This window comes from Acomys minous, assembly GCF_964271855.1.
Source record: "Acomys minous genome assembly, chromosome: 12".
Taxonomy (NCBI): Eukaryota; Metazoa; Chordata; class Mammalia; order Rodentia; family Muridae; genus Acomys; species Acomys minous.
Window position 1 is genome coordinate 62,970,452 of NC_140493.1, and position 20,494 is coordinate 62,990,945.

General features: G+C 38.3%; 1 protein-coding gene across 6 annotated transcripts in view; it reads right to left on the reverse strand.

Annotated features, from left to right (window-relative positions):
• Window positions 1-20,494, reverse strand: part of MTDH (metadherin) — a 53,661-nt gene that overhangs the window by 25,779 nt on the left and 7,388 nt on the right. For 5 of the 6 annotated variants that reach the window (XR_014773349.1, XM_084751314.1, XM_084751312.1 and 2 more), the window contains exons 2-4: window positions 14,091-14,189; window positions 2,129-2,213; window positions 1,289-1,465 (exon numbers count right to left, since the gene is read on the reverse strand). Coding sequence is in view for 5 of the 6 variants with exons in the window: in XM_084751314.1 (XP_084607440.1) it covers window positions 1,289-1,465; window positions 2,129-2,213; window positions 14,091-14,189 (361 nt within the window). In the remaining variant the exon portion in view is untranslated. The remainder of the gene's footprint in view (window positions 1-1,288; window positions 1,466-2,128; window positions 2,214-14,090; window positions 14,190-20,494) is intronic. The other variant, XM_084751315.1, reaches the window with a different exon arrangement.

A 20,494-nucleotide genomic window follows, 5' to 3' on the forward strand; every position in this document is an offset into this window, starting at 1 on the left:
CACAATTGTTATCTGTAACAAACTGCTCCTTCAAGTGCCAGTTTTGACATTGAAAAAAAGTGATTTTACAACATAGTTCACATAATCTCTAGTGACTACAGTTTTAGTCAATTAAAATTCTAAGTCCCTGAAAACTGCCCGTTACTCAGCAATGCTTTTGGATTCTGATGTTCTTTTAGGAAGGAACTGAAAACTTGAGCTCTGAGATTGGATTCAACTTCGCCTCATCTCAACATGAGCTGCCTTTTCAATAATCCCAGAAGCAAGCACATCAAATTAAGAAGAACGTTGCTAGATTTGGGATTATAACATAGGAAATATGATAAAAAGTGAGAATATATGTTTTAACATGAAAATTCCAGTTCTCTGGCACAAAATAAGCATAATTATCACAGTGTACCAAAACCAAACCAAAGTAACTCAAAATACCCATGAAACAGAAGGTGCAAGCAAGGAAGGCATGCCCAAATCAATAAAAAAGATTTACCAACAAAAACCCTAAAAGCATCAATAAAACTGACAGCAGAATGGATAAGAACTCATTGCTCTATTATGACAACAAATTTCAGTAAGTTAGCAGGCAAAAAGTAAAAATAAAAAGCAACAATGTTAAAAAGGTGATCTGCTAACAACTGAGGGACAGACACAGGGAGGTCACTAACAGACGACAAAGGAAATAAGCTAACGCTTTGCAGCAGGTTGAACATCACTTTGCAGACTGGTGTCTTCACGGTACAATGTCAGCAATACAAAGTGCTACCATGAGGTAGTTACTAAATATTGGCTAAATCATCTTTGAAGTTCTGGTCTAGCTTTATCAATAACCTATAAAGTTGCCAAAACAACAACAACAACAACAAAAAACCAAAACCTGGGGTGGATAGACAGATCCTGCACTAACCAGAACATGCTTGTTTCATCTTGGAATAAAGTGCCCAACATGCAGAATGGTAATAAATATTCCATTAACTCAATGTCTTATCCACTGTAACAAATGGAGATGTAAGGGGATTGAGGCAAAGCAACACACACAAGGAAAAGAAGCAACAACGTTTTCTAATGTGACTCAAGGCAGAAAGGCAAATTTTAATTTAATAAGCCATTCATTAGGCAATATTAACAACACTGCTGTTATGAGGTAAACCAGGATGTGGTTCACAATACTCTCATGAAGAAGGGTATATCAGTACAATGTTAGCAGGTCAAAATAGATTGTGACATAGTATTTTGTACATCTGACTTAAAGGAGTTTGATTTGATGTACCACTCTTATGTTCCACTAATATACCTTTATTCTTCTTGGAACCAACAGGAAATGATGCAGTTGTAAGTTGCTCGGTGGTAACTGTGATGGTATTTTCTATCCCAGGGATAGTTGAATCCAATGAACCAGAATCAGTCAGCACTTTATCACGTTTACGCTGTTGTCGTTTCTCTCTGTGACTAATTTTAGTTTCCCAGGCTCCTGATATAGCCCGAGAAAAAAAATGTTATTCAGTAAGGGGAAAACAAAAAGTTGTAGTTTTGAGGGAAAAAATAGGATGGGGCAGATATAATAAATTTAGATATTAAGCTAAAAACCAAGAGTGCTGATTATATTAATTTACCCTAAGAATTTATTCTAATCTCATGTTATTTTAGGCAAAAAACTATTTTTATTCTAGTTTTGTTTTTAAATAAAATTTGTCGACTATAGGTTAGAAAATGTGACAGAAAAGAATAGTCTCTTATCTTTTTATCCTGTTGGGTAGAGGTGATAGGAGAGTTATATTTGCTACTGATACATGAGTTTAGGGTGTGATGATAATAAATGGCTTATTCAAGAATTTTGCACACAGCCTTTTAGGAATGGTATATTTAAGAAAAATGGGAAACTCCAAACCATATTTTTAGGAAACAAAGACAAGATGAATGGCCTCTCAATTGCTCAAAATATTGAGCAAACATAAATTTAAAGGATAAGTAGCACTGTTGAATGGTTAAATGATTTAGATAACCAAAGTGTTTCTTAACAGCGTCACAGATCTTTATGATAAAATTTATGGCAATTAAAAAAGAGCTACATACCACACACCTCAGTTTAAAATTTTTAAAATATTTTCTATAGGCCTTTCCCTTGCTTAAATACCTTCATCAACTTCCTTTCCATCATGGCGTGAACTGTTTTGCACTGCTTTAGCATCTGACTTTGATTTCTTCTTATTTTTCTTTGACTGAAATAGTAAAATAGAATATTACTTATTATTTTGTTATGTTTTTGAAAAGGTAGGAGTCAGTAAAATACATAATGAAATGTATGAAACTGACAACTAAAAAATTTAAGTTTGATCCAAAACGTAGCATATTAAGTGGCAATGAGAGGTTATCATTTATTGAGTGGTTACTTTATGCTAATTACAGTAATTTTCTTGTTTATTCTTTAAAAATACTCACAGAAGGTATTACCCCATTTTAAATATGAGAAAACAAAGGTAGAAATATTAGTTAAATATTAAACTGGGTCACATTAAATTAGTAAATAAAGTTAAAACTCAAGGTCTGCTTGTCTCCAAAACTATACTATGCTCTTACACATAATGGGTCCTACATTATAGCACAAATATAATACTGTAATATGCTACTCTAGGAGCAATACAATTAAATCCCAATGCCATTTTCAGAAGGAAAACTTTGTACCAAATAATGGTTTGATTGCATATGGTACATTGATGATAAACCCTAGGTACTATAAACCAACAAATCAACTGTATAAAGCGGGGGTATTTGATCAGTTTCAGTCCAACATGAAAAAACCCCTTAAGACTGTGTATGTTTAACAATTCACTAAAGACAAAAATACCAAAATAGATACATAAAATTCTAGAATAGTCTTCCAACTTCTTTCTGCTTATTTAATATTCTCCTTTCACAAGCTTGCCAAAACCCCCACATGATGTCTATACTTAGACAGGTGTCTCCAGAAAAGAAGTAACATTAACCATATGGTTGGGGCTTTGTGCTGTGTTTTAAACTGAGATGAGCTCTCCTTTAGCCCAGGCTGACCTCAACTATAGCAGAGTATGACCTCAAATTCCTAAGCCTCCTCCTGCCTCTTCCTCTAGAATACTGGGGTTACAGTATAGGCACTTGGATTGTAGGTGTGCGCTACCACACCTATCCTTAAATGTCTGGTTTTATATACACTGTCTAATTTAGTTACTTATTGAGCTTAGCTATTCACTCATTACTGTATAACATCTTTTAAGTTGCATTTTAATTATAAGATATTTATACTCTGAATAAACAATAAGAACAGTTTGAATGAACTGAATAGATGGCATCAAAGTGCTTTTCCTATCTATGAGCAACTTGCAAAAAAAAAAAAAAAAGAGAGTCAGCCTTATATACTTGTGAATTTCCCATTTATGGCCTCAACCAACTTCATATTAAAAATAGGGGGAATAAAATGCTCCTGTACAGACCTTTTTTGGTCCTCATTTCCTGAACAACACAGCATAAAAACTATTTATATAGCACTTACTTATTATTAAATACTGTAAATAATTAAGACAAATTAAAAGCATGGGAAGTCATGCATGATAGATATCACAAATACAGTGACATTTTATAGTATAAGGGATTTAAGCACCTAAAGATATTGGTATCTGCACGAAGTTCCAGGTGCCAATATCATACAGAGACTAAGGGACAATTAACTGTATTCTTAAATAGCATGAATTTGGAAATGTAGTAAAACTGTTTTTTTTTTTTTTTACATGACAGTATATTTTTTAAAAAGTTAACTTATTTTCTAAGTTGTTTTACTCTCTTTATACCTGATATCCATTTGGCTTTTTTTGGGGGGGGGTGGTTTCATTATCATATATCATGTTTTCTATACTGCTTAATATATTTACCATGTTGTTCATACCTTTTTTTTAATCCAAATTTTAAAACAATTCAGTAGCTTTAGTATATTCAAAGTACTTGTAAAATATCAAATTTTTCTTTAGTTCTACATAGATATTTTGAATCGATTCGTTAGCAGTCGTTCCCCACCTCCCTTTCCTTACTAAGTTACTTATCTCCGTCTCTGCCATTACATTTCCAAAGAAAACACATTGAATGTCTGTTACAGTCTAGAGCGGGAACAACAAACTCAGTGTGTTAAAGACCAAAGAATCAGTGTTTTAGGCTTAAAGGGCCAGATGGCTTTGTGACAACTAGACAACTCTAGTATAAAATCAGGCTTATACAACATAAAAATGGGTTGTTCTAATAAACTTTTATTCATGAAAAAACAATCAGCATAGATCTGGGAGCCAGAGTTTGCTGTTTCTAGTTTAGAAAATAGCTTCCCAGCAGAAATATAATGTAGGCTATATAGTTATATTAACATTTTATCACAAACAATTTATAAGGCTAGGCACCTAATACAATATATCCAAAATACTATCACTTCAACAAGTAACCAATTGTTAAAATACTTTAATAAACTAATAATTAATGAGATAGTATGAAAGAGGGTAATCTAAATCTTTGATCTGTTGTAACCATGGCTAATCCTTGTCTGAAACATAGTTATACATTATACCTAATCTCGATCTGGATTAGTTAAAAATATTCAGTGTCTGCACATTGCAGAGGTTGCTATGTCTCCAGAACTATAGTATGCATCAGTCCTTTATAGATAAGGACATTGAGCTCATAAGATTACAGAAAATGTCTATGATCGTGGGTTATTAAGTGTGAAACTAGGAATAAGGTCCAGTTCTAAGCCCAGACTCTGAACTTACAAATACCCTGTTATTCCAACTAATTTAACTGTAAAAACACATTTAATAACAATAAATGAACAAATTTACACAGCAGACAGGTCAAGGTGAAAGTGAGCTTAAAAGTTAATCTGTTGTCTTGCTTTCAAGTGCTAGAAGGTGCTACATATGCTGCTGGGAGAGAACTGTCATCAATGGTCTTACCAGCTATGGATCCTGAATGCTATTCTGATCTGACGGGCAAAGATGTGCCCACTGGTGCAATAGTGGCATGGACCAGTATTAAGTAACCAATCACTCTGATTGGATTTGAGGCCTGCTCCACAGGAGGGAACTCACATTTGATACTATTAAAATTAAAAAGGTTGTGGAGAGGATAAAGTCATATACCTTAGTGATTTTGTTAAATGAGCATGATGTTCATAAAGCGCCTTCTAAATATTTGTTTATGACAGCAGATTAGGTCTGCTGTCAGCTTTGGTAGAGAAGCTTCTTTTTGCAATGGGCAGGGGTTATTTCAGACTTGTAATTGTTCAAAATACTGAGAACAAGTGACTAAAGTGCTCAGCCCTACATGGGACATCTGTGTCACTCCCGCTAGGGCTCAGAAAACAACTGTGGATGAGGAGGTGGAAAGGATTCAAAAGCCAGAAGAAGAGGTGGAATGTTGTTTTTCAGGCACAATAGGGCCGTTAGTCTTTAACTCTTTAACCCCCAGTATCCGCACATGGCCTGTACAAGATGAGGTTTGCCAACATCTCATCATAGAGTGTGGAGGTGCTTACAAGGCTCTGCCCTTCTCTGTGTTATTACAATCAGTTAATGGTTTCGAGGAGGAGGAGGAGGAGGAGGAGGAGGAGGAGGAGGAGGAGGAGGAGACATTTCCTTCAGTAGTGTAGCCACTGGATACCCATGCTCCTACGTATAAATAATCCTTTAACTATTCCCCTCTAAGCTTAGATACACACACACACACACACACACACACACACACACACACACACACACACACAAATTCCCTCCCTCCCTCACACCCCCTCTCTCCAGAAACTGGGGAGAAAAAGGATAGAACTTACCTCACTTGAGTATACTAAGATTTGTTAGTAAATAACACCCGGGACTAGACTTAAATATGCTTTAACTTTGCCATTACCTCAAAGTTTTTACCAAAAATGTACATTTAGACGAGGCTGAATAATATGCATGTAAAGCTTTAAGATAAACATGCAAGTCATAGTTATTTGCCTCCGTCATCTTACTGACACAGAAAACCTTTTGTGTATAGAGCACACTCATGCTACATGAGCACTCTGCCCCTGAACTGTATCTCTAGCCCTCCCTCTGTAGCACAGGCAAGCCTTAAACTTGTGATTTTCCTGCATTGGTCCCCCATGTGGCTGGGATTACAGGCCTGTGCTCCTAAGGTCTTAGTTTCTGTCTTACACTTTTAAGGAGCTCTACTGTCGCTAAGACTTTTGGGAGAAATCTTTGGCATAATAGTTTAACTTTCTTGTTACTATACTCCCAACTCTACCTTGTTGTCATGTTCCATCATGGTCTCAGATAGATTATTAAATCTTGTCCAAACATCCTAACAGTAAAAATCCCAAATAATTTGATTTAAAAATGGAAATGATCTGCATAGACATTTCTGAAAAGAAGGCATATGGCCAATAAGTATATGAAGAAACAAGCAATACCCCAGTCATCAGGGAAATGCAATGCAAAACTACAGTAAGGTATTATTACTTCACCTCACTTAGAATGGCTCTTAGCAACAAAATAAAGCAAGGGCTAGTGAGATGGTTCAGCAGATAAAGTGCTTATAATGCAAGCCCAATGATGTAATTTTGATTCAGAATCCACAGAACCCATGTAATGTAGCAAGCCCATAACTCCTTTGGGGAACAAGAAGGTAGAGACAGGAGTATGCAGGGCAGCAGAGACAAGAAAGACTGCCTCAAGAAGGTATGAGAATCCGCTCCCAAATGCGGTCTTCTGACCTCCACATGTGTTTCGGCACATTCAAGCCTACACACCCATGATAGGTAGCTATAAACAAAGAGAACTCTACTACTGACGGGAATGGAGACTAATACAGCCAGTAATAAAACATTGTGGTGGGTTCTCAAACATGAAAATAGACCTACTATAAAACTAGCAGCACTCTGATAAGATATATATTCAAGGACGTGAAATCATTCGATCAAGGAGATACTGGATGCCTTCCTTCAACCGCTGAGATTTTACGAGTTAGTAACATGGAAATGTAAAGTAGAACAGACATCACTACAGGCTATGAAGTGTAGGGAAAGATGATAGACGGTGAATGACAGGCACACAGAATTAGGAGGCAACAGGGCTAATGTTCTCTAGCACAGAAGGGTAACTATAGTCCACAACAATTAATCATACATTTTTCAAAACAAATACTGGGAAAGAGATTGAAGGTACTCACTAGACAAAAATGCTAACACTTAAAAAGATGGAAGACACTCATTACTCTGATTCGACAATTACATATTTGTTTATATATCATTAAACCCCACAAATAAGTACAAGTATTGTATGTCAATTTAAAAAAATCAAAAAACAGTGCCGGGCATGGTGGTGCATGCCTTTACTCCTAGCACTCGGGAGGCAGAGGCAGGTGGATCACTGTGAGTTTGAGGTCAGCCTGGTCTACAGAGTGAGTTCCAGAACAGCTAAGGCTACACAGAGAAACCCTGTCTCAAAAACCAAAAACCAAAGCAGCCTTTGGCCAGGCATGGTGGCGCATGACTTTAATCCTAGTGGGAGGCAGAGGCAGGTGGATCTCTGTGAATTCGAGGCCAGCCTGGTCTACAAAGTAAGGACAGCCAAGGCTGCAAAGAGAAACGCTGTCTCAAAAAACCAAAAAGAAAAAAGAAAAGAGAGAAGAAAATCTTTCTTTGAATGGTCTCCATACAACCAACGTTTATAAGCTATTTTCTATGTGTCAGGCGCCATTTTTGAAGCTAAGTATAGAGAACTGAATACTGATATCAATGGACATCAGCTGTGCCAAAAAGCTAATACAGGAGATACACAAGTAGACAGGGATTACAACACAGCCTCATCTTCAAGGGCTACCTTTTCCCTTTCCCTTCTCTTTTCCCCCTTTTATTGAAAATAGATTCTTTTCTCATATAATATATCCCGATTATTTCCCCCTCCTTCTGCCCCACTAATTCTCCCTACATAACCTCCTATCCAGATCTATTCCCTTTGTCTCTCATTATAAAAAACAAACAAACAAACAAACAAAAAACAGGCTTCTAAGAGATTAACAACAAAATATAACAAAATAAACCACGATAAAACAAAGACAGTCACATCAAAGTTGGACAATGCAAACCAATAGGAGAACCCCTAAAGAAGGTACAATAATCAAGAGACCCACGGGATTAAGGGCTACCTTCTTTTTTCTTTCTTAAAAGACTGATTGATGGATTGATTGTGTATACAGTGCTCTGCCTGCACGTACACCACAGACCAGAAGAGGGCATCTGATCACATTACAGGTGGTTGTGAGCCACCATGTGGTTGCTGGGAATCAAGCTCCGGACCCATGGAAGCGCAGCCAGTGCTCTCAACCTCTGAGCCATCTCCAGAAGGGTTGGTTACCGTCTTCATGCTTACCTCCCAGCAAATCTATACGAGTACATTCACCTTCATTCCTTCTAAAAAGCCTTCAGACGTGCTGCCTGGGAGATAGTTCCGTGGATAAAGTGCTTGCTATGCAAACATGGGGTCCTGAGCCCAGAATTCTAGAATGTATGTGAACACTGGGTGTGATGGCATGAGGCAGATCTTGGGAGCTGGTTATCCAGCCAGTCTAGCCAAACACAAAGCTCCAGTTTTAGTGAGACCTCACTTCAAAATATACAGTGGAGTGACTGGAAAGATGGCATGATGGTTAAGAACACTGGCTGCTCTTACAGAGGATTTGGGTTCTGATTCTAGGATCCACACTGAGCCTCACAGCTATCTCGAACTCCAGTTCTAGAGGATCTGACACCTTTTCTGGCATCCTCAGGTTTCTGCACAGATAGGGTGCACATAAACTCATGAAAGCAAATATGTAATACACATAAATAAACACCTAAAAAATACAGCGAGAAGAATGACTGAAGAAGACATCTTAACCTCTGGTATCTCTCTATACACATTCACACAGGCAAGCACACATGTCCTCACACATGTACACATGCAAGCACACAACTGTAGATGTTTCCCATCACCTGTAAAGTCTGGCTTCCTTGCATAATATGTAAGGAGTTACCCAAAGTATGTAAATAAGTAGTTCCAACATTCAACTGTGAACCCAAGTAAATGTTTAAATACTTAAGGTGTATCTATACTTTGTAAACAGCTATGACTTGTAATGCTCTGACTTAAATTATAATTTCTAAGATGTATTACACACGTAAACCACAAATGTATGCACGTAAACACCATGTGCACGCAGGAGGCAGTAAGCATTGGTACAGGTTGTTCTAGTTGGTGCTTGTCTCCATGTACGCTGATTTGGAATTGTTTTGTTTGGTGACAATTCTCGAACCTCTATCAGAGGATACTGTTAGACACTAACGGTTTATTTAGTTATGCCGATGTATTTCAAAATAATCACAACTATCTACAAACATAATCTACATAGTGATATTTTTCAAAACAAAATAACAATGTTGTGAGAACAGCATTATATGTATGTGAAATATCTTTAATGTCTGTATAACTAATTTAGCTATCTGTGTCCAACTTATTACAGCAAGTTGCTGTGATTAGAACATGAAGAAAATCCAAAGACATTCACAAGTGTGTGTGTGTAAGTTTTATTTTGTGTCATTGGGGCTTAATCCCTGGGTCCCGTGGACAGTAGGCAAATGATCTATTACTGAGCTATACCCCTGGCCCACACAAAGATATATCCAGTGGATAAGGGAAGAGAATTTTTTTTTCCCCTCTTGAGATAACTCTGAGCATTCCCCCTTTATATTTACATTAGATTAGTGTTTCCAGGGTTGGAACTGAATAGAAGGAAAAAGGGAATAATAATTATTAAAAGACATGAGATTTCTTTTGGGAATGAGGAAACTATTACATAATTTGATTGTAGCTGCATGTAATTTGAGAGACAGTGTCACTATGTAATGTTAGCTGTTCTGGAGCTCAGAGATCAACCTGCCCTTGCCTCCTGAGGACTGAGATTAAAGGTGTGAACAACCATGCCCAGTTTGGTAAATTTATTGTTCTTATTTTTCATTTTCAAAATAAAACTCCCTACCAAGAAGACAGAAAATCGTTGTGGCTCAAACTGAGAAAGATTAAGAATTTGAAACCCAGCTGGTTTCACAGGCAGGTGTTTTGGGTCAGGATCAAACTGCAGTGAGGGGCTGGGAAGCTGGTTCACTGGGTAAGAGGCTCATTGTTCTTGCAGAGGATCCAAGCTTTGTTCTCAGCACCCATGTTGGCAACTCACAACTATTTGTATCTCTAGTTCCAGAGGATGTGATGTCCCCTGGCCTCCTCATGCATCTGCACATCCATGAGGCACATAAACTCACACAGGCACACATATAAAAAACAAATCTTAAAAGAAAAGCAGTAACAACAACAACATGGCTCTAAGATCACTGAGAAAGCACGCTGCATTTTTAAAGAAACCATCTGCAACTCTTCTAGCCTCCACTGGCACCACACATATAGAGCATATAGTTATATACACAGGCAAAACACCCATATATATAACAAATTTTACACGTTTTTCATATTATACTATATTAAAATTAACTTTGAATGAATGCTTAATGACTTATTGTTTTTTAAAGACAGGGTGTCTCACTATGTAGGCCTGGCTGGCCTTGAACTCAGAAAGACTTATCGGCCAGTGCAGAGATGAAAGGCTTACACTACCATGCCTGGCCTATACACGACTCTGTGATAAAAGGGTAGTGGTTTAGTACAAAATACTGGTTCACTAAGTTACAGAAGTTTTATAAAACGTATTTTTTCTCTCTCTTTTTTTGAGACAGGATCTCATGTACCTGGCCTTGCTGGCCTCAAACAGAAATAGTTATTTAGCACAGTTGAAACTACACTGGATCCTCCCACCCACACCTCCCAAATTCTGGGATGAAAAGCATGTCTCACCATTTCAAGCCTTTAAAAAAAGTCATGTTTATAACACCACAAGTGACAACATCAGAATTTTTAAGTATCAGAAGTTGTTAGGTCATGATGGTAAATCTAAATATTCCAAATTTCTAATTTTCATTTGCCAAGTCCTTTTATCATTTTCAGTAAACATCATCATTTTTGAGACAGGGTTTCTCTGTGTAGCCTTGGCTGTCCTGGACTCACTTTGTAGACCAGGCTGGCCTCGAACTCTGATTCGCCTGCCTCTGCCTCCCGAGTGCTGGGATTAAAGGAGTGCACCACCACGTCCAGGCTTTAACACTTTCTTTTACTTGAAATGATGTAGTCATTTTGTTTATTCTTGAGAAAATGCCTACAGATAGACACCCAAGTCTGAAAACCCAATACTGTGTATCAACAATTATTCAGAAGAACCTAAAGTTGCTAGTTCAGCTTATGATTCACTGTACAAGTCTTGTTAAGACACTTGTTCTTAAGTATGCAGTACACCTTTATACAGTCACATTTCACCATGCAAAATAATTAAGAAGAATGTGCTTTAAAATTTAAAATTTAGAGCTCGCAAGATGACTCATCAATGCTTGCTTCCAAGTCTGATCAACTGAGTTCAATCCCCAGAACCCACAAGACAGAATCAGACAGTGGATCCCTCTGCAAATTATCCTGACCACATGTGTGTCCACAACATATACACACAAAATAAATGTGGTAACAAATACAGATTAGCAGCGGAGCATGGTGGTGCACTCCTTTAATCCCAGCACTTGGTGGGAGAGGTAGGCAGATTGCTGTGAGTTCGAGGCCAGCCTGGTCTACAAAAGTGATCCAGGATAGCCAAGGATACACAGAGAAACTCTGTCTTGAAAAACCAAAGAATTAACAAGCATTTTAATCGCACCCTTGATAAAGCACTCTACAGAGAAACTAGCAAACTTTCTTCTTCCAAAATAGAGCAGACAGTAGTAAGGACAAAGAGCAGCAGTAGTTTAGTGCTGTTGCCTTGCGTCATGGTAAAGAGCCAGCAATTTCACCCACTGCTCTGGCACCATCAGCGCAAATATCAACACAGTAAAAAAAGGCAAATAATGTTTTAATTACTATGTAAATAGTTTTGTTTTCAGGGATTCAATCAAAGGGTCCTTAGGATTCCTTTCTTAGGGATTCAGTGACCAAACTTTGAGAACTGTTGCCTTAGAAAAATTGAATAAGTATTATTACCAGTTTTGTGGTCTTGTGTAGTTAGCTACTTATTTATTCGGCTACTAAAAATAAATAAAATACCTTAGTGTTGCTTATTAGGATGAAATGATGTGAAAAGCTCTTACTCACTCACTGAATATTATTAGTTCTTATAATGAATGATATTAGGATTTCAGTAGATATCATTGACATGATCTAACCAGCCTTTATACATTTTGCTTATTACTGGTTTTCTAACTAGCAATTTTCATTTTCTCCTTTAAATCAGACCTTTATAATCCTAGATGCAAAATGGATTCATTAATAATAAAGGTTGCTGAGAGGTAAATTTGCCTACAGTTCTACATATACATAAATTTAAAAAATCATATGCCCCTACAATCTTGACCTGTTAGGCTTCTTTAAGACTTCTGAGTGTGCCTGAATATGTCCATTTGTTTCATCTGAATAGCATCCATGTTCATTTGATTCTTTCCCTCCAAAACAGGCTTTCCTCTTCCAGTTACTGAGATATCACCCATCTTTAATTAAGTCAGTATTTTCTCCCTCCCCCCTCTTTCTTTTTTTTTTGAGACAGAGTCTCACTATGTAGCCCTGGCTGGCCTGGAACTCACTCTGTACACCAGGATGGCCTTTAACTCACAGAGATCCACCTGCCTCTTCCTCCAGAGTGCAGGATTAAAGAAAGGCATGCACCACACTGCCCAGCAAATCAGTCTTTTTTGGTTACCTATGTAGGATTTCCTTTCTCCATTGAATACGTGGCACAAAAGTTCCTAATTTTACCAGACAGCTTCTCTATTTGCCTTTCCTTATATGGGCCGTAATCTTTCTGAAAGTACACTACATGTGGTGGCATACACCTATAATCCCAGCATTGTGATGGTGGAGGCAGGAGGATGATAAATTTGAAGCTAGTCTGGGCTGTAACAACAGAGACAAAAGTAGCTATATATGCATGCATGCATGCATGCATGCATGCACGCGCAGGCACACACAAAACTATGGCAGTTAATAATTTGCTTTACACACATCAATTCACTCTAGCTCTCCATATATAAAATGTGTGTGTGTGTGTGTGTGTGTGTGTGTGTGTCCTTTCTAGACCAAGTTATATCTGTAAGACTTACTCAAACAACAAGAAAGATAGCCAGCATTGTAACTTGAGATGCAATTACTTTGTACAAAAATCAAGCTTCTTAGGGCTGGAGAAAGCTCAGTGGTTAAGAGCAATAACTACTTTTTCAGAGTTCAATTCCCAATGTGCACAACAGGCAGTTTACAACCTTAACTCCAGTTCTAGGATTCTCTGGAAATCCTCTTCTGGTTTCCACAAGCGCGCGCACACGCGCGCACACACACACACACACACACACACACACACACACACACGGAAGTCAGAGGACAGTGACACCTACTATAGTGGTAAGTTCTGGAGATTGAGCTTGGGTCTTCAGGCTTGGTGACAAATGCCTTTACCTACTGAGTCATGTTGCCAGCCCTTAACCAAACCTTTTAAAATAATAATCTCAGCAGAATTATCTTGTTAAATAAAGTCAACTGTTAATAGGTAGATGGTTCAACTTACCTAGCAAGTAAAATCTATTTAAACAATACCAGTGGATAATTTTCCTAAGCATTTTTTATTATAAAGTACATTAGCATAAGTATCATGATTCAATAGAATCATGTTAAGATTTGTATCAGAAGTAACCTATAAAGCCAGAACCTCACTGAAACAAAAGATACTCAAGTCATATGTTATTTTTGGCATAATGAACACAGTCTCCTTAAAAAAAAATTTTTTTAAATCTAACTTTCAGTACTTATACAAAATGATTGTTTTAGATTTTGCAGTTTCCTTAAATGGAAGATATATAATCCTACCAAACACCAAAGCATAATTTTTGTGTCATTCTCTTTATTTAAAACTTTGCATACATATGTTCCTAAGCTTACCTTTTCATTTTTCTTGTCTGTCTCTGGTGGCTGCTTTGCTGTTATACTTCGGGCTCTAATTGCTTCATCCTCAGGTACTTCAACAGTCCGTCCATTGGGCTGCACAGATAACAAGAAAACACTTTATCATCAAATTGACTGACTGATCAAACCAAAGATTTATACCTGGGAAGTAATACATACAACAATCAAGTTCTTCTCCAACCCAAATTAACAAGGTTGCTTTTGTATGGCCATGTCATCTAAATCTCAATGGACTAATAAGAGTGTTTTGTGATTTGTTTTTAACTTTTATAATTTTATTGTATGGGGGCTGGAGAGATGGCTCAGCGGTTAAACGTACTGACTGCTCTTCCAAACGTCCTGAGTTCAATTCCCAGCAACGACATGGTGGCTCACAACCATCTATTATGTGATCTAATGCATACTGTACACATAATAAATAAAATCTTTTAAGAATTTTATTGTATGTTTTGTTTTGCATGTATGTCTGTTGACATGTGTCCCTGTGGAGATTAGAAGAGGGCATTATTCCCCTGGAACAGGAATTATAGGCAATTGTGAGCCACACTACTTTGTGGGTGCTGGGAACTGAACCCTGGTCTTCTGCAAGAGCAGCCAGTGCTCTTAATCACTGAGCTCTCTCTCCGGCACCCCCATATAATGAACTTATAAACAAAATACTATAACCAAATTTTCTGATCACACACAAATACTCTAATAAAAACAATGAAGTATAGGTAGTTACAAGGGGCTCTGAAGTGTGTTTACTTTGTGATCACAATTAGCTGGGTAATCTCAGAGCATCTTACCACCTCTAGATTTTATTTCTATATCTGTAAGATGAGTTTGGCTTTATTCAAGAGTCAGTAAACCTTTTTTTTTTTTTAAACATTGAGTGTTTTTGTAAATTATGTGCACATGCGTATGCTTGACTGTGCATGTGAGTGTAGAGGCTAGAAGAGGATGTTGGGTCTTCCGTAGTCACTTGATGTGGGTGCTGGGAAACAAATTCAGGTCCTCTGCTAGAGCGGTAACGTTTTTAAGCAGTGAGTCATTTGTCTAGACCCTCAGCAATTTCTTTTTTTTGGTTGTTTTAAAGCAGGGTTTCTCTGTAGCACTGACTGGCCTGCCTTCGAGTGCTGGGAAGCAAACCTTTTCTGTATAGAGCTAGACTGAAACTATTTTAGGATGTATGGGTAGTCTTTATTGAAAGAATAACTCTTCCACAGTAGCAACAAAGCAGCCAAAGATGATATCCAATTAATGCATGCTTTAGAAGACCCTAATATTGCTCCTAGTTCTCTAATGTAATGGCTACGAACCACCGCCACAGACGCAAACAAAGAGCTGCTTCGTTCCCAACATATCTAAAATGAGAGACACACCTAGCTGTTGGTGGGCAGAATCATTTCTACCTTTTCTTCCCCATTAAACAATTCTGAGCTCCATTAACAAAAAGGGATAAACTGATAAAAGGGCCCATGTTCTCCACCTACCTTTTTTTCTGAATCCTTCACTTCTTTTTTGCTTATCTATTCCTCTCACTCTCATATTCAACCCATTAAAGTCAGCTTTTTTTTTTTGGCTTTCCTCCCACCCTCACCCCCTCATTTCTCTTGTCCTGTCCTGGTTTGCATTTTACTTTTTTTTTTTTTTTTAAAAGATTTATTTATTTATTATTGTGTATACAATGCTCTGCCTGCATGTACACTTGCAGGCCAGAAGAGAGTATCAGATCACATCACAGATGGTTGTGAGCCACCATGTGGTTGCTGGGAATTGAACTCATGACCTCTGGAAGAGCAGTCAGTGCTCTTAACCGCTGAGCCATCTCTCCAGCCCTACTTTTTTTAAAAAAAGATTTATTTATTATGTATACAATATGCATCAGATCACATTATAGATGGTTATGTGCCACCATGTGGTTGCTGGGAATTGAACTCAGGACCTCTGGAAGAGCAGTCAGTGCTCTTAACCTCTGAGCCATCTCTCCAGGCCTGCATTTTACTTTTTAAAAAAAGATGCCTATCTGTATTCTAATGAGAAAGAAAAAAGGGGGTATGTATATTTAGGTGGCTAAAGAACTGGGAGGAATCTAGGAGGAGCTGGGGGAGGGGAAGTCATATTGTATGAAAAAAACTATTTTAAAGTTCAAAAAAGTGTCCACAGTGTGGCTTTATATGCATTGTTAAAAATCAAGCAGGAGCTGGAGAAATGGCTCAGTAGTTAAGAGCATTTTCTCCTCTTGCAGAGAACCCAAGTCGGGATCCCATCACCCACATGGTGGCTCACAACCATAACCACTCCAATTCCAGGGAATCTCACACTCTTCTCTCCTCCCCAGGCACTAGACACACACATGGTAGACACTCATGCATACAAACCACTCATACACATAAAATAAAAATACATCTTTAAAATGTTTTAGGTGCTAGGTTAGGTGGTGGTGGAGTCCTAAGTATATTAATGTACAACATAAAAATGATAAAAGGCAGCCAGGCATGGTGGTGCATGTCTTTAATCCCAGCACTTGGGAGGGACAGGGCAGTCGGATTCCTGTGAGATTGAGGCCAGCTTGGTCTACAAAGTGAGTCCAGGGCAGCCAAGGCCACACAGAGAAACCCTGTCTCACGCCCCCCAAAACAAAACAAACCCACCTCTCATAACCAATAGGACATTCTTATAAATATGATCTCTACTATAATTTGCAAATCTTGCCATATAGACTGAGCTACTTCATTTAGTAGTGAAGATCTCAGTCAAAGTCCATTTCTTCAGGAATTCCCAAGTATCTCCTGATTAACTGGATCATGAATGCTCAATACTTGTCATATGGCTAAATTATGCTATGGATGGTTTCTGAAAAATGAAATATAAGCATTGTTTCAGTTTGCAATTTAATGAGAACTGAGATAAGGACTGCAATTGATATAGCAGATACGTATGTTCGTGTATTTCTTGCCTTGAATCTGATGGCGGTTTTTAGAAGTTTAGCATTCTGTGCATCAGTGTCAACTATTAGTTGAGTTGGACAGAGAAAACAAAGGAAATGTAAAAACTCCCCAGATAACATCAAACTTAGAACTTTCTATTTTGCTTGAATAATAACTTATTTCCAAGGCATTCTTTAATTTTTTATTTTTTGTTTTTCAAGATAGGGTTTCTGTGTAGGCTTGGCTGTCCTGGATTTGCTTTGTAGACCTGACTAGCCTCAAACTCACAGAGCTATGTCTGTCTCTGCTTCCTGAGTGCTGAGATTAAAAGTGTGCACCACCACCCCAACTCTGCATTTAAAATAAAATTATTATTATTATTATTATTATTATTTTTTACATCCTGACTGCAGTTTCCTGTGCCTCCTCTCCTCCCAGTCTCCCTGCTCCCGCCCTCCATTTCTCTTCAGGAAAGAGCAGGCCTTCCACGGATATCAACTAAACACTGTGTACCAAGTTGCTGTAAAAGTAGGTAGGCACCTTCCCTTGTCTTAAATGAGGCCACCCAGTGTAAGGAGAACAGTCCCAAGAGCTGGTAGAAGAGTCAGAGACAGCTCCTGCTCTCGCTGCTATGAGTCCCACAAGAAGACCAAGCTACACAACTGTAACATATATGTAGAAGGCCTAGGTTAGTCCTATGCAGGTTCCCTCGTTGTCAGTCTGTTCTCTGTGACATTCCAAGGCATTCTTAAAAAAGAACACAGATCAATAAAAGTGAAAATAGAACATAGTGTTCAGAGGGCTTATTTGTTCTTGGTATCTAAGAAGAACATAGATACTGATGGTCTTTTTATGCTAGGCCTCTGGCAGTATGAAGCAAAAAAAAAAAAAAAAAAAAAAACCAAACAAATGGAGCCAAACTTCTGGAGCCTTTTAGAAAGTTATTCCCCCCAGCAGAAAAAACAAACAAACAAACAAACAAACAACAACAAACAAACGAAAAACAAAAAGCAAACAAAAACCCCAAACAAACCAGGGTTTCTCTGTATAGACTTAACTGTCTTGGGCTTGCTTTGTAGACAAGGATGGCCTCAAACTCATAGAGCTCTGCCTGTCTGCCTCCAAAGTGCTGGGATTACAGGCATGTGCCACTATGCTGGCAGAGACTCTATGAGTTCAAGGACAGCCTGGTCTACCAAGTGTCGTGGGACAGCTAGGACTACAAGAGAAACCCTGTCTCAAAAAACCAGGGAGAGGAGAGGAGAGGAGAGGAGAGGAGAGGAGAGAAAAAGTTGGGCTGGAGAGATGGCTCAGAGGTTAAGAGCGCTGACTGTTCTTCCAGAGGTTATGAGCTATTGCCAGCAACTACATGGTGGCTCATAACCATCTAGAATGTGATCTAATGCCCTACTCTGGCCTGTAGGTGTACATGCAGGCAGAGCACTGTATAGATAATAAATAAATACATTTTAAAAAAAGATTAAAGAAAGTTATTTTTTCAAAACTTCTAAAACTAAAGTAGCCAAGATTTAAGTTAATTGGGGAAGTTGGATTTATTCTGTGAATACAATTTAATATACTGGAAGATGTCAAGGAAATCAGAGAGATACAGGAAAAACAACATGACCTAGGCCAGGCAGTAGTGTTGAACACCTTTAATCCCAGTACACAGGAGGCAGAGACAGGTGGATCTCCGAGGTTCCACGCCAGCCTGGTCTACAGAGCGAGTTCCAGGACAGTTACTACACAGAGAAGCACTGTTTTGAAAAACCAAACACCAAAACAAAACAAAATAAAAACAACATGATCTTCTTAGACTGGAAATTAGAACACTGTTTTGATTCTGAAACTCCTCTGGTCTTATGACCTGGAGTATGTCACTTAATCCCAAGGCTCTTCTGAGAAACCAGGAGTATATACTAATTAAAAGCTTCATCATCATCATTATTATTATCATTATTCTTATTATTAAGAGCTTCTTAATCCCTAGTATAGGACAGCCAGGGCTGTTACACAGAGAATTCCTATCTTGAAAAATATTAAAAAAAAAAAAAAAAAAAGCCAGGTGTGGTGGCACATACCTTTAATACCAGCATTCAGGGAAGCAGAGGCAGGCAAATCTCTGAGTTTGAGGCCAGCCTGGTCTACAAAGCAAGTCCAGGACAGCCAAGGCTACACAGAAAAGCCCTGCCTCAAAAAGCAGAAACAAAACAAAACAAAAAAACCACTACAAAATAAAAACAATACCAAGAACAATCACAGTTCTACTGGGGATATATTAAACTATACATTTATTTAGCTCAATAACAAATTACTTAAACTACAAGTGCTATTTTAGGCACTTAATCAGCAACCAATTAAAGCCTCTCATGCCAGGCAGGTTTGCCATTGCCTTGCACTCCAACACGCCGCTCTAATCTTGAGAAAGACCTTTTAAAAGTAAACAAGTAGGACACATTCTGGTGACTATTACAAAGGAAACAATCAGTTTGAAGACAGAATACTGAAGAGGATAATGATTTCAAGTAGTGACTGGAAAAGGATTTTCTGAGATGATTTTTCGTTTTGATATATGCGAACCCAAATGGCTTTATACCTGGACCAGCCTTAAATTACTAATCCTCCTGCCTCCACTGCCCAAATGCTAGGATTACAGACATTGGCTTTCTAGGTAATTTTTAAAGATAAGATCTAGGGACTGATACGACTAATGGGGACAGACTGTTCTAGGAGCTTTTGGTTTTTTGTTTTGTTTTGGTTTGGTTTTTTTTGAGACAGGGTCTCTCTCGGTGTAGCCTTGACTGTCCTGGACTTGCTTTGTAGGCTGGCCTCGAACTCACAGCGATCCACCTGCCTCTGCCTCCCAAGTGCTGGTATTAAAGGCGTGTGCCACCGCCTGGCTGTTCTAGAAGCTTTAGCATTTATTCATATAAAGACAATGAACTATGAAAGAAAATATGAAGTACTAAGCCAACCAAACAACAACAAATCATCAGTGTAGGTTTGTTTTAGTTTTTTGAGACAGGGTTTCTGTTTAGCCTTGGCTGTCCTAGAACTCAGAGACCTGCTAGCCTCTGCTTCATTGAGTGCTGGGATTACTGGCATGCACCACCAGTGTAGTTTAAAGTAGAAAATAAGACAAGGCTAGCAACTGACTTTGAAAGAAATGCAGGTGCTGGGCCTTATAGGCCATGGAAAGAGGTTTTGATTCTGAGTACAAGACCTATGAAGTGCTGATTTCAAAATGACGGCAATTTATTATTTCAAAAAAGACTACTACTAGCTAGGCACAAGGGTGCATTCCTGCAATCACAGCACAGCACAAGAATCAGGACTGCAATACTGCACAGACGCTGAGAGAGGAGGCTCTTGAGTTACAGATGAGCTTGTGCTACCAAATGAAAAGACTGTCAAAACCCAGGGGCTGGAGAGATGGTTCAGCAGTTACGACAGCGGTTCTCAAGCTTC